The following is a 13,943-nucleotide window of genomic DNA, read 5'->3' on the forward strand; positions in this document are numbered from 1 at the left end:
AGCAATCATTTTAGGGCCATCAATCACTGATAACACTAAACTGATGAGCGGTAACAGCTTTTAAAGCGTCGCCTAGGGCCAATTTTGGGTATTATCGTTTTTTGAGGTTTCGCGCGCGCACGCAATTTTAAGGCTTGACATGTTTAGTGTCTTTTTACCCGACGTGACCCCATCTTTTATATTTTACCAAAAAATTGGGTAATAATAAATGTTTTATCATTTAATATAGGGGAAACTGTTTTTTTTTTTTAAATTTCGGTGATTTTTCCTTAATATAGTAAAAAAAATAAAAACCCCAGTGGTGAATAAATACCACCAAAAGAAAGCTCTATCTGTCCCCAAAAAAGGGTATAAAATTCATTTCAGTACAGCGCTGCATGACGGAATAAATGTCAGTCAAAGTACCGCAGCGCTGAATACTGAAAAATGGCCTGGATGGGAAGGGGGTTTAACACCGCGGATGTCAACTGGTTAAAAAAAAACATATTTATATTTCACTTACAATACATCTGTCATTTCACAAGATCTCAGGGAAAGGCATTTTCCTCACCTGAGATGAGTTCCAGGAAGTAAATGGAGATTAATTAATCTGCTCTTAGTAAAAAAAATGGCCACTGTGAGAAGAATGGGGAGGAAAATAAAAATAAGTGTGTGTTTGTAGATTGTCATTACTAAATATTTCTAAAGGTTGTTATTTTGAAGATATGGGTAAAGTTCCTCTTTAGATCTTAAACATGCATTCAAGTACCTTAACTATTAACACAATAGTTTGTGTATCACCCAGCTGTAGATCCACAAATCATCTAACTATTAACAATGCTGTACCTTATTTGTGCATCACTCGGTTGTAGATCCTCAATTCAGCTCTGAATTCATGCTGATCCTGTCCTTCCTTCTGGAGGGTAGCTACTTAATTCCCCCATGGTCCCTGTGTGTGTTGTAAAGTAGCCACCACTCGAAACTAGCTATAAGTGATGGACTACAATCTCATGATTAGTTTACTAATTTGTATTGAGATTGTAGTCTATGATGGGAGTGAGCTTGGAGCGGTGGCTACTTTACAACATACACAGGGACCATGGGGAACAAAAGTAGCCACCCTCCAGAAAGGACAGGATCAGCATGAATTCAGAGCTTAATTGAGGATCTACAACCGAGTGATGCACAAATAAGGTACAGCATTGTTAATAGTTAAGGTACTTGAATGCATTTTTAAGATTCAACTCCTGAGTTTAGTGTGTGTGTGTGTGTATCATACACACACACACACACACACACACACACACACACACACACTCTGAGTGGCCAGATTATGACCACCCCATCAGATTCTTCTTGGCATTGACTCCACGAGATGTTGAAAGGTGATGCGAGGAATCCGACACCATGCCTGATGAATAGCACTGTCCAGTTCTGTGAGATTTGATGGTTGTGGAACCAGCTGCCTGATGGCTCTTTCAAACTTCGTCCCACAAATGCTCAATTGGATTGAGATCTGGTGATTGTGGGGGCCACCTAAGCAAGGTAAAGTCTCCCTCATGTTTTTGAAACCACTGTTGCACAATACGAGCACCGTGGCATGGCGCATTGTTTTGTTGGAAGAAGCCATCTTCTTTGTGGTAAACGCCATCAACATGATAGGATGAACTTGATCAGCAACGATACTTTGGTATGTTGTGCTATTCAGACGTTGTTCTACATGAATTAAAGGGCCCAAATCATGCCAGGAAAACATGCCCCAACCAGCTTGAAGGGTTGTACTCATGCACGTGGGGTGCATGCTTTCATGCTGTTTCCGCCAGCTCTAAAAGACCAGAGACTGGAAACAGCACACTAATCCTGCAGATTTAAAGTGGTGCACAACGCACCAATAAATGATCTCTTAATTCTGGAGTAATAGCAGAAGACTTCTCAAACATAAGCTCATCAGTTAACAAGCAGTCCTGGCACCGTTGGTGGATTGAAAGCTCAGGTCACCTGTTGAAGCAGCACTGTCCCCTCTGTATCTGGATTCTGAAATGTTGCAATTGCATAGTGGTAAGGCAGCTCAGGCTGAGGGAACAAGGCAAGGCCTCAAGTACTCATGAAACCCAGAGAGCTGGTAGCAGATGAGTGTTGAACCAAGGTCACTGTAGGCAGGCTGCAAGAGCAGAACAAACTGATGATCGGAGTTCCATATGGCTTTCTTGCAAGCAAACATGCAGAACCAGGTGAGCAAGTCACATTCCAGACACTCTTCGCCCTTACTGCAGGCATACTCCCAAGGGAGTCATCTGGGATCAGGATCACGACATGGCCTTGGACCTGTATCATGCTCTGCGGCTAACAAACCAGTACACTACTACACTGTCTGGGGAGGGCCACAAGCAGAGCCCAGCCCCTGAATTCCAGGATAGTGGGGCAGCAAAGTGGCATAGTAGATAGCACTTTTGCCTTGCAGCATTGGGGGTCGCTGATTTGTATCCCGATCACTATCTGCAAGGAGTTTGCATGTTCTCCCTGTGCTTGCGTAGGTTTCCTCCGGGTACTCCAGTTTCCTCCCACACTCCAAAGACATGCTGGTAGGTTAGTCAACTCCTGTCTAAATTGGCCCTCATATGTATTCATGTGAGATAGGGACCTTAGATTTTAAGCTCCTTGAGGGCAGGGACTAATGTGAATGTGCACTGTAAAGCGCATGTAAAGCGCTGCTTAAATAGTCGGCGCCATATAAATACCTGTAATAAATAAATAAATCAATAATAGTCCCGCAATCCTCAATCCGGTGTGGTCCAAGATACAATTTGGTAAGTGGTGCAGTAGATAAGCCAGCCGAGAAAGCTGCATAATGAGTCCCAGCTCAGTAGCTTAATGAAGAATCTTTGATGAAGAAAAAGTCTAAATAAAAGTAAAAATATAGAAAAAAAAATGGGTGTACTTTTCCTTGAAGAGAAAAAACATCCATCCTCCTAGGATGCTAGCAAAAAACTAAAGCGTGTTGGAAGTGGGAAAGGTTATGGAATGTCCAATTCCTCCGAAAAGCATCAGTATAACCCACTTGTCTTTTCTGACTTGCATCTGATCCTGTGTCCCTTACTGAATGATAAAGGGAGGGGTTATCCTGGACCATTCTACTTTTTTTTTTGTCTTCCTTGTCCAATCTTCCTGTTGGCAGCAGAATAATCCAAAAGGTGAAAAACTCCCTCTGTGTCCCTCAAGAAAAACCTTGCTCTGCACTTTTGCCATGGCACACGGACTCATCGGCTCTAGCAAACACATATATCCAATCTTGATATATTGTTTTATCTTCCAAAGTATCTAGCCAGGGATGGAACTACCGCCGGTGCGGCTGCACCAGGGCCTGAGTCTGGGGGGGGCCCAGTAGACCCAGGCACCAGTGACAGGATAGGGCAAGAGACGATGGAAGGGCCGGCCGCCGACCATCCGTCTGTCAGCCCACTGACTGGCAGAAAGCCAGAGTGAGGCAGAGCAGTATGAGGCACATGTTGAGGCAGTGCTGGGACCTCGGCCAGTAGAACCCATCGAGCAGCTTCCTGTTTACAAAGCCTGCCGCCTCTCCCAGCTACATGATGTTCCTGCCACGAGGAGGAGGAGGTGAGGTGACTGCTTTCATCTTCTGTGACATGTTTATAGCCCTCTATTCTGCATTTCTGTATAAAGTAAGACTGGGAGTTGTAGTCCTCTATAGCCATTGCCATTCTGCATTTCTGTATAAAGTATTGCCGGGATTTGTAGCCCCCTATAGTCGAAGCCATTTTGCATTGCAGTAAAGTATTGCTGGGAGCAGCGGTCTACATTCTTTTTGGCACTAGTGACCGGTTTCGCAGAAGAAATTTTTCCACGGACCGGGAAAAGGTTGTGGGGGGAAGTGAGCGGAGGCAGTGGGGGATAGTTTCGGGATATTTCAAGAGCATTTTTTGTGCACTTCTTTGTTTCTAATATTATTACATTGTAATATATAATGAAATAATTTCGGAATCAGTGGGAGCCCTGAGCTTGTTTTCCTGCTCCCAGGTGGCCAGTGCAGGCTCTCAGGTAGCCAGTGGGGGCTTTCAGGTGGTCAGTGGGGCTCTCAAGTGGCTAGCCCGGGCTCACGGGTGGCCAGTGGGGCTCTCCAGTGGGCAGTGCAGGCATTGTAAGAGTAGGAGGGGCCCAAAAAAAATCTTGCACCAGGGCCCATTGTTCCTTAGGTCCACCACTGTATCTGGCCATATAAATTACATTTAAATGCTTGTTTGGCATTCCACTGCAAAAGCCCTATTATAATTGAGACTTTGCTAAAGAAAAGAAAGTTGCAAAGCACTTATTAGGCATTGTTTAGGTCAACTATATTTTCTAATAGTGACATTGCTTTCCAAAGAAAAAATATACACAATTATGAGAGATAAATAAATTGTCATGAAGATCACTGTATAGAATTTTGCTTGAATAATAAACTTGTACATTGCAAGTAAAAACTGCTACCTTCAACTACGCAGATATGACATGTATGTACCAGCACTCATACATATGGTCTATGAGTATTGTGTCCAGGAGCACTTCTTTAGCATATATTCTACACAGCCTCAACACAAACATATTTCTAAAAACGAAACTAATTTAAAAAAACAGAACAGACAACATACCTGTAATTGTGCTTGAAAAGAACGACGTGCCAATAGATTCTGGATAACATTTGTGCGATCCAAGCAGTCCATGCAGTTGCTTCTGAATACTCCATCTTGCTGCAATAACACCTTTCCTTCAGAGTCCACTAAAAAGTAGCTTGTTCAAGAAAAATAGAAAAATAGATATACAAATACATTAATGAACTGTTATAATTTTTATACTATTTGCATTTGTAGAAGAGAATTATTGTCCACAGAGGGAAAGAAAACAGATAATGGGTCAAACAGCCACCCTCACTAGCTTCAATAATTTAAAAATGTAAATACATATGCCTATATATTTAGGATAAACATGCATTTTATTTCTTTTGCAAGGTTAGCTTGTAAATGTTGACTTACCCAAAGTCATCTTGTATTTCAGCTACTTGATCTACCAAAATCTGCAAGCGGTCCCAACGCATTTTGCTGCATTCTTTGTGGAAATCAAATGCAAAATATCTAAGAAATGATACAAAACAAATATATTGTAAAGAAATAAACACATTAATAATGATTTAAGAGACCCTGTCACCAACAAAGTAAAATGGGAAAAAGCAAGTATTTTAAATATTTACTTGCAGTGTCTTTTTCGATAAATGATTTAGTATTCATTTGCAGTGAGCGAGTCATAGAGCTCTCCTCTCCTTTGAGCAGGGATGACCAAACTCCGGCCCCCCAGCTGTGGTGGAACTACAAATCCCATGAAGCATCTCTCTGGGAGTCATGTCTGTGGCTGTGAGAATCTTGCAAAGCCTCATGGGATTCGTAGTTCCACCACTGCTGGAGGGCAGCAGTTTGGCAATCCCTGCCTTAGAGTGTCTAGTTACTCTCTGTGCTGAGGCAGCATATCTACCCCTGCCCTGACTCAAATGTTTATGTAGCTGCCAAGGGGAATACTAGAGAGTGTCACTTGAGTGATAGCTTTGCGTTTACTCGGGCTGTTGACATCACAATCAAGTTTGTGGCACCCATCAGCAGTCTCAGGGTTTTTGGATGTCTACACAAGGGAGGCTTTTACAGGTAAATAACATTATATGCACATATAATTTTAAGGGAATGTTTCAAATTGAAATAAATGGTCTCAAAATGTATATACCGTATGGACATGCCCCATTCCCCAGCTGCCCACCACAAGGAGGATCCTTAAACCAGACACATTTGTACTATGATCTCTTTCAAAGCAGGGTGAACAGATGAGAAAAAAAGTTCTTTAGAATGGCTATAACAACCCTTTTACTATTTTTTTTAAGCGAAAAAGAGTTTAAGGGCCCAGCTCCAGGTTGCTGTTAAACCCACTGCATGCATTAAATGCTTGTTTGGCTAGGAGGAAAAAACAAAACAAATTTACCTAACCATTCCATTTCCAAGGCCTGTCACCATTTGTGCAAATGTTTGTTCCAGTGGTTTTTCTGACCCTTTCTGGTTAACCTAGAAAAGTAGATCGAAACAAAATCAACTACATTGCATGTTTTCCTGTTATAAATAATGGGGGTTTGTTGGTGGAAAAGAGGTGAATATGTTGAATATTGTAAACAATCAAATCCCAGCTCATAAAATAATAACACTTTCTAAGCATAACTCCTACTTTCCCTTTCCTTGAGTTGCCTCAATGAATGTCATAATAAAATAGAAAACCATGTTCAAACTGTAAAATGAAGATCCAAATATTGACAAAGGAATATAGAGGTGAAACTCGAATAATTAGAATATCGTGCAAAGTTCATTTATTTCACTAATGCAACTTAAAAGGTGAAACTAATATATGAGATAGACTCATTACATGCAAAGCAAGATAATTCAAGCCGTGATTTGTCATAATTGTGATGATTATGGCTTACAGCTCATGAAAACCCCAAGAACCCCAAATCCACAACCTCAAAAAAGTAGATTATTACATGCAATCAATAAAACAAGGATTGTACATAGAACAATATCGGACCTCTGAAAAGTACAAGCATGCATATGTACTCAGTACTTGGTTTGGGCCCCTTTTGTAGCACTTACTGCAATTACTTTTGCACGATATTCTAATTATTCGAGTTTCACCTGTATATATATTCTTACTCGTACATAGACACACAGGCAGGACAAATACACACACCCACACTTCAATAACAGCACATAGCCAGAGAACAGACATGCAGCATCTGCGAACAGTCAGAGCACAATTTTGCTGCAACAGCACTGTCCCTGACAATTAACAGTTTCTCTCAACCCTTCTCACTGTCACTTTTACTGGAAAGCTTTGTCTGTACATAAATGTAATGAAAAATATAAAAAGAGCACTTTCCGGGGTGCATACGCGAGGCTCTGTAGGATGGCCGTCTAAGCCCAGAGCTCCGTACCTTGGTGGGATCATTTCGCTCACCCCAGCAGCTTCAGCAACTCCACAGCAGTGCCAGTTTGTGACTCACCCTGCCCTCATGACCGGTGCACCTGAAATGACAGGCGGCCGCTCCAAGAAATCTAAAAAAACGATCTCAGACAAGATCGCGGCCTTCCAAAGAGGCATCAGAGAGGCCACAAGAGGCCACAAGATGACATATCTCGGACAGCAGCTTCAGAGGAAGGAGGTAACACAGATCTCACTCCCCCGCCAACGGATCCTGTGAGTATGGACTCCCCGACCCACAGATCCCCTGCATCCACATCTTTATTGCTGGAACACACACTAGCAGGCATGCTGCATTCCCCACCATCTCCCTTTAGCCCTGACATGCAAGGTGGCGATATATAGGATTCTACTGAGTCCGGATATTCCCTCTAAGTGGCTTGGCCACTATGGCAAAGAAAATCACTACTGAAATTAGTGAAGACATCAGGGATTTGGTAGTTCGTATTGAATCTTTAGAAAATAAGCTGGTTGCTACCATTGCCCGCACAAATCAGAATAATTCTTGCATTCAAGACATGCAGAGGCATTTGGAGGAAGTGTTATCGAAATTTGACGATCTGGAAAACAGATCTCAGTGTTATACTTTTCAAATCCCTGAATCTGTGAAAGATCTTGATTCTGCAGTGAAATCATTCTTTAAAGAATTGCTACCTGACATTACTGACCATCAGATGGAAATGGACAGAGTTCATCGTGCTTTGACAACTGTGTTTTGAAGGCCCTTCTAGGAGATATTCTTGTCAAGCCGCACTTTTATCGCATTAAAGAACTGATCATGCAAAAAGCTAGCTACGGCTGAATTATCTCTTCTGGGTCATCGGATACAGATTGTCGCAGATATTTTACCTGCTACTATTCAGAAAAGAAGATCTCTAAAAATTACTTGCTCTTACCCAACAAGGAGTTAAATACAAATGGGCCTTCCTTTTCGCCTGCTTTTTTAATTCAAATACCAATCCTATTCTGTCACCAATTTATCTGATGGCGAGGTCTTATTGCACAAACTGGGAATCGTCTCCAGGGATCCTTTGTCCTCTCCTCCACCTACTAAAAGACCTGTCAACCATCAACTGTCACCTCTATAAAGGAAGCAGAGTGGGAGGAGACTGTCTTCACAGCACTCTCCAGGATGAATGTTAAACTGCAGAACTGTGTTTGTCATCACGTTTGATTCTCTAAGTTCTCTGCCAATTGACCACTTTTGAGATTCATGAAAAAATGTTCCTGAATTTTTCACCTTTTTCACACTGGACTTTATGATATATACTGTTGGGATTTATAGTTATTATAGTTGCGATTTAAGTAATGTCTCGTATAATACAGGGGTGGGCCTGACCGTTGAAGGCGGTTGTGTGCCTCTGTTTGCCCTAGCTCTTGGGTTTGCCCATGAAAAAAACTGTATAGCATTCTACAAGATAGACAACTCCAGTGCGAGTGAGTCAGTATGGGAACAATGGTTACGATATTTGGGTATTTTTTATGCTGTTTGAATATTACTGTATATATACACCGAGTGTCCAGATTATTATGACCACCCCATCAGTACTTCGTTGGGCCACCTTTTGCCTTCAATACTGCGGCGATTCTTCTTGGCATTGACTCCACGAGATGTTGAAAGGTGATGCAAGGAATCTGGCACCATGCCTGATTAATAGCACTGTCCAGTTCTGTGAGATTTGATGTTTGTGGAACCAGCTGCCTGATGGCTCTTTCAACTTCGTCCCACAAATGCTCAATTGGATTGAGATCTGGTGATGGTGGGGGCCACCTAAGCAAGGTAAAGTCTCCTTCATGTTCTTGAAGCCATCTCCAATTAAAAGACGCCATCAACATGATAGGATGAACTTGATCAGCAACATCACTTTGGTATGTTGTGCTATTCAGACGTTGTTTCACACGAATGAAAGGGCCCAAATCATGCCAGGAAAACATGCCCCAAACCATAACACTGCCCCCACCAGCTTGAAGGGTTGTACTCATGCATGTGGGGTGCATGCTTTCATGCTGTTTCCGCCAAATTCTCACTCTGCCATCTGCATGATGCAACTGGAAACGTGATTCATCGGACCACATGACTTTTTTCCAATGCTCGACTGTCCAATCCTTGTGTTCCTGTGCGATTTGGAGACGTTTTATCTTGTTAACTGCAGACAGCAAAGGTGTTTGAACAGGCCTTCGGCTTCCATATCCCATACGATGCAGTGTAGGGCGAACAGTGCGTTCAGAGATCATTTGACAGGATCCCTGATTAAGATCTGCAGTAATTTGATGCACTGTTGCCCTTCTGTTGTCTTGTACCAGTCTTGCCACTCTCCGTTCTGCCCTAACATTGACTAGTCGCTGACGGCCACAATTCGCACGTTCAGACCCAGATTTTCGGCTGACAGTCCAGTCTTTAAACACTTTAACAACAGCTGCTCTTGAACATTTAACAATTTCTGCTGTTTTGCTGATACTCGCTCCATGGCTCCGAGCGCCAACAATCACCCCACGTTCAAAGGCTGTTAAATCGCGTTGTTTACCCATATCTTCAGAAAAAAATCACTTCTACTGTCGTGATAAACAACCTTTTTTCGACTAAATATACAGCGCTAATAGTGACTAAACATCAGTGTATATACTCAAATTCTTGTGAAATATGTGAATAACAAATCCTAAAACTAAAACAGGTGTAATTAACTCAATATAATTGATCACATAATAATTCAAACCGACACTAAGTTGCGGTACCATAAATTAATTTATTGATTTAAACAAGAGAATGCGGTATTTATGATTATAAGTCACCATAAACATTCAAGAAATCACATATTGAGTTAATTACACCCGTTTTAGTTTTAGGATTTGTTATTCACATATTTCAAAAGAATGTGAGTATATACACTGATGGCTTAGTCACTATTAGCGCTGTATATTTAGTCAAAAATAGTTGTGGACCTAGTTGTCTATAGTACAGCAGCTTTTAATTAACCCCAGAAACACTTTATATAGATTGCCCATAAAGAACGGATATAAAATTAACACACTGTGGTAAACAACAACCTGCTTCCCTATTTATAACGGTCTGTAGGCGAAATTATAGCTAATTTGCCTCCAAACGTCAGGTCATAATAATCTGGCCACTCGGTGTATATAACATTTGCTGCTTTGAGAGGAGGTAGGCGCCCGGAGCCTATAGTTCCTTTTCTCTCTGACATTTCTCCTGCAATCCCTTCTTTTTCTTTTCCTTCCTCAATTTATCCCCCATGGATATAACGGAATGTTTGTCATGTTATGTTTGGATGAGATTGCCCTCCTATGTTCCGCCTATCCTGATCATCGCTTTATACAGCCTAACACAAACTTGATGGGATACTGTTGGGCTTATGGAAGACTTTTATATTAGTTACTATGGTACTGTGTTGAAACATCATTCATGCTTCCCAATATTCTTAATGTACCCTGTTTTTTTATTTCATTGTTTTTATTATTTTTCTTTTCTACTCTATTCTGATTTTGTTTTTTATGTATAATTGAAAATTCTTCTTCTTCAATAAATACCTTGAAAGAAAAATATAAAAAGATTTAAAATAAAAATTTGTATACTTAAAAGGGAACTATGGGGTAACCTTTTTATCCCATAGCTCCCTTTAGGGTCACGGGAGGACATATACGAACGTCCTCCCATGACCCAAAGCTCAGTATATAGTAGGCTATTGACCGCTATATACTGAGAACGCCGCAGCCGGGACGTATCCCGACAATACTGTCAAGATCCACCCAGCTGACTGTTTGACAGTGGGCTCTAGCTATCTAGAGGCAAAGCCAGCTGTACCTGCCCACCTCCCCTGTCCGTTCCTCCATTTAGCGCTGGAGGATCAGAGAGGGAGAGCGGAAATCCTTGCGCGGAGCGGTGACTGACAGCCACCACTCTCCGCAGGGAGATGATTGGAAAGTGAGCAAGCGACGGTATGTGTTCGCTCACTTCCCGATCTATAGAGTCGATGTGTGACAGTTTTAATGTCACACAACAGAACTACGAGGATGAGTGTAAATCACTCACCTCATATTCTCCTTTAATATAATATTTACATGCATTAACCCTTTCACTGCCAGGCCCTGCACTCCAATTTTAACCTCTGGCCAGACCATATTTCCAATTTCTCACTAATATCGGGTGTCTGAGAGTCAAAGCAGAGCCGGCACACATGCCGGCATTCTGACAGCTTGTATAGTTCGAGAGATATCTCTCTAAAGCTATACTGGCTTTTTTTTTTTTTCACTTTCAGGAATAGATACATAATGTATCTATTCCTGAAAGAAGAATGTTTCAGTTTTCTGATGGTTGTTGTAACCATCAGAAAACTAGTGACAGCTGAATCCTGAACTGTTGCAGGATCAGTGTCACTAACTTATTATCGGCTGTTCTGAAGTTTGAAGCAGCCTGATAATAACCAAAAATGTATTAATTTCTCAAGCAGTAATAGTGAGATTAATTCACAATGACTGCTTGATATAATTAAATAAATAAAATAACATTTTGAAGTTTAAAAAAATTGTGTAGTAAAAAAAAAAATTGTGAAAAGTGTAAAAAAAATAAAAAAGAAGGGACAAATAAATGAATGTATTTATTGCATTTTTTTTAGCTGTGCTGGTTTTGTAAAAAAAATACTACAAATCAAAACTGGGAAAAAAAAGTGTTTTTTTTTAACGTTTTTTCCTCTTTTTTTATATTTGGAGCATATTCAGCTCTAAATGCTCCAAAATCCATTTTATTTTTCTCCAGCCACAACTTCCTGCCAGAGGGTGGCTACTTTTCTTCTCCATGGTCCTCATGTGTGCTGAAAAGTAGCCATCCTGTGTGCTCACTACCGAGGAGAACTACAACATACTGAGGGCTTGCCTTCTCACTCTCCGCCCACAAATCCTCCCCTCTAGACTCTGACTCTGCAAAAAGCTTTGATTTCTTCAGCAGCAGGCTATGTTTCTCTCCCGCACTAATATATGTTCCTCGATTTCTCTCCTCCTGGCTTACCAAGGAGGGAGTGTGGGGTGAGCTGCTTGTGTTCACTGTCTTTTTTCACACATTTTCTAGTGAGATTCAGCATGTGAGCTGTCTCCAGGCTCATACTTTCTTCTGAGTCTCAGCTCACATGCTGAATCTGGTCAGACAGTCACAGAGGATACAGGAAGTAGTTTTGGTAATTCAGAGTATTGCAGAGGAGATTACAAGCAATGAAACTGTCACAGCGTGTTTAATGAGGAGAGGGAGGAGCAGCCTGTGTGCAGTGAGAGATGATTCCTCTCTGCCCTTGGGAGTTACATAGTTACATAGTATTTGTGGTTGAATAAAGACATTAGTCCATCAAGTCCAACCTATTAGGATCTCATTCTAGGAGTACCTGTACCCCTGTATATTACCTGTACCCCTGTATATTACGGTCCCTTAAGAAATCGTCCAAAATTTCTTGAACAATTCCACATTATTTGCTGAAATCACCGCCTGTGGCAGTGAGTTCCAGATAGGCAAAGAAAGATGTGCACGGTTCTTACTAAGTGACAGGAAGTGTGAGGGGAGAGAAGAGCAACGGGAGCAAGCACTGCAGGCTTTCTAATGGGATTCAAATAGTAAGACTTTATTTTTTCAAACATAAATCAATGTGGCTTTGGAGAATGTTCATTGTGTAGATGTGTATAAAGAGAAAAAAGTTGAGGGTTTTGTATCACTTTAAACAATATTATTTTGGCTAACTGAAATGCTGAGCATTCAAGACAGCTAGAGTTCCTAGCTCACTTCTTCAAAAATATACAAGAGACCTGAGCTGACACAAAAGCTCACAACTGTAATTGACTTTACTTAATAAACAATTTAGCTCTATATTTTTAACTTTTACCAAACACTAAGATGGTATTTACTACCATTGTTTGATGGAATCAGTGGAGTATCAGACTTACAATAGACTAAACTTGACTGACCAGTTTTCTTAAATACCACTTTTAAAAGTAAAATAAGACCAATAAACCGACTCAACTTATAACAAGAAATAACCTATAAAGTCTAAACATTGCCTCTTTCTGTAAATTAAAAAACTTAGCAGAGGGCTAAGCTGCATGTACACAAAGTCAACAACAAAGGCAGGCACCATTTTTAAGATGTTGTCATCCCTTGGCTAGCAACTTAGTCCAGGAAATAAATGCTGGCCCCAGGTGATGCCAGAACAAAGATGGTGCCATCCTGGACAGAAAGGAAGATGTGGGCAGTCTCTAGGTTGAGTACTGATTTCTTTGACAGGTAATACCTAGCACTGTTCCCCTTGTACAGTAATGATGCACTTAAAATAAAAAAATAAATATGACACTAGGCTTTTTTTATCCTATATATTCATGTTATTAATCGAATAATCAGCAAATTTACTTAGAGCACACATGAATTAAGCACAATATTAAAAGGCATACCAAGTTAACGATAACTTGCTTTCCATAACTAATTATCTGCGAGTCAAAATGTCGCTGGAATCCATCCATCTGCAAATGAAAAAAAAAACAAAATCTGTGTTATTGTGTGATTGGAGGTCAGATCCACCCATCTGTCCAGCAACAAAACTTAATCCAAAACTTGTAATAATTCCACAAAGCAAAATGAAAGCAATTACCTCACTAAGAAAAATTACAGGTATAGCTAAAAACATAATTAAGCTGTGTAATTTAATTGTCTAAAGGTGCCCATACACTGCTCGATTCTCGTACGAGAATCGCGGGAAATCCCACGATCGTACGAGAATCGAGCAGTGTGAACGAAGACGTGCAACCGTTTTTACTGTACGGTCGCACGTCTTTTGTCGAACCAGCATGCTCGAAAACCCGCCGAGAATCGTACGATTGTCGGCGGGGTTCTAGCCTGCTCGTTCGACACGTGCGGAACT

General features: G+C 41.0%; 1 protein-coding gene across 1 annotated transcript in view; it reads right to left on the reverse strand.

The window, feature by feature from the left end:
• SACM1L (SAC1 suppressor of actin mutations 1-like (yeast)) overlaps positions 1–13,943 on the reverse strand; it is a 101,945-nt gene that overhangs the window by 37,270 nt on the left and 50,732 nt on the right. Inside the window, exons 11-14 of the mRNA XM_018568859.1 lie at positions 13,477–13,545; positions 5,995–6,074; positions 5,007–5,105; positions 4,626–4,764 (exon numbers count right to left, since the gene is read on the reverse strand). Of these exons, the coding sequence (XP_018424361.1) occupies positions 4,626–4,764; positions 5,007–5,105; positions 5,995–6,074; positions 13,477–13,545 (387 nt within the window). The remainder of the gene's footprint in view (positions 1–4,625; positions 4,765–5,006; positions 5,106–5,994; positions 6,075–13,476; positions 13,546–13,943) is intronic.

The sequence above is a fragment of the Nanorana parkeri genome, unplaced genomic scaffold, assembly GCF_000935625.1.
Source record: "Nanorana parkeri isolate BGI_ZX_2015 unplaced genomic scaffold, ASM93562v1 scaffold1255, whole genome shotgun sequence".
Lineage (NCBI taxonomy): Eukaryota > Metazoa > Chordata > Amphibia > Anura > Dicroglossidae > Nanorana > Nanorana parkeri.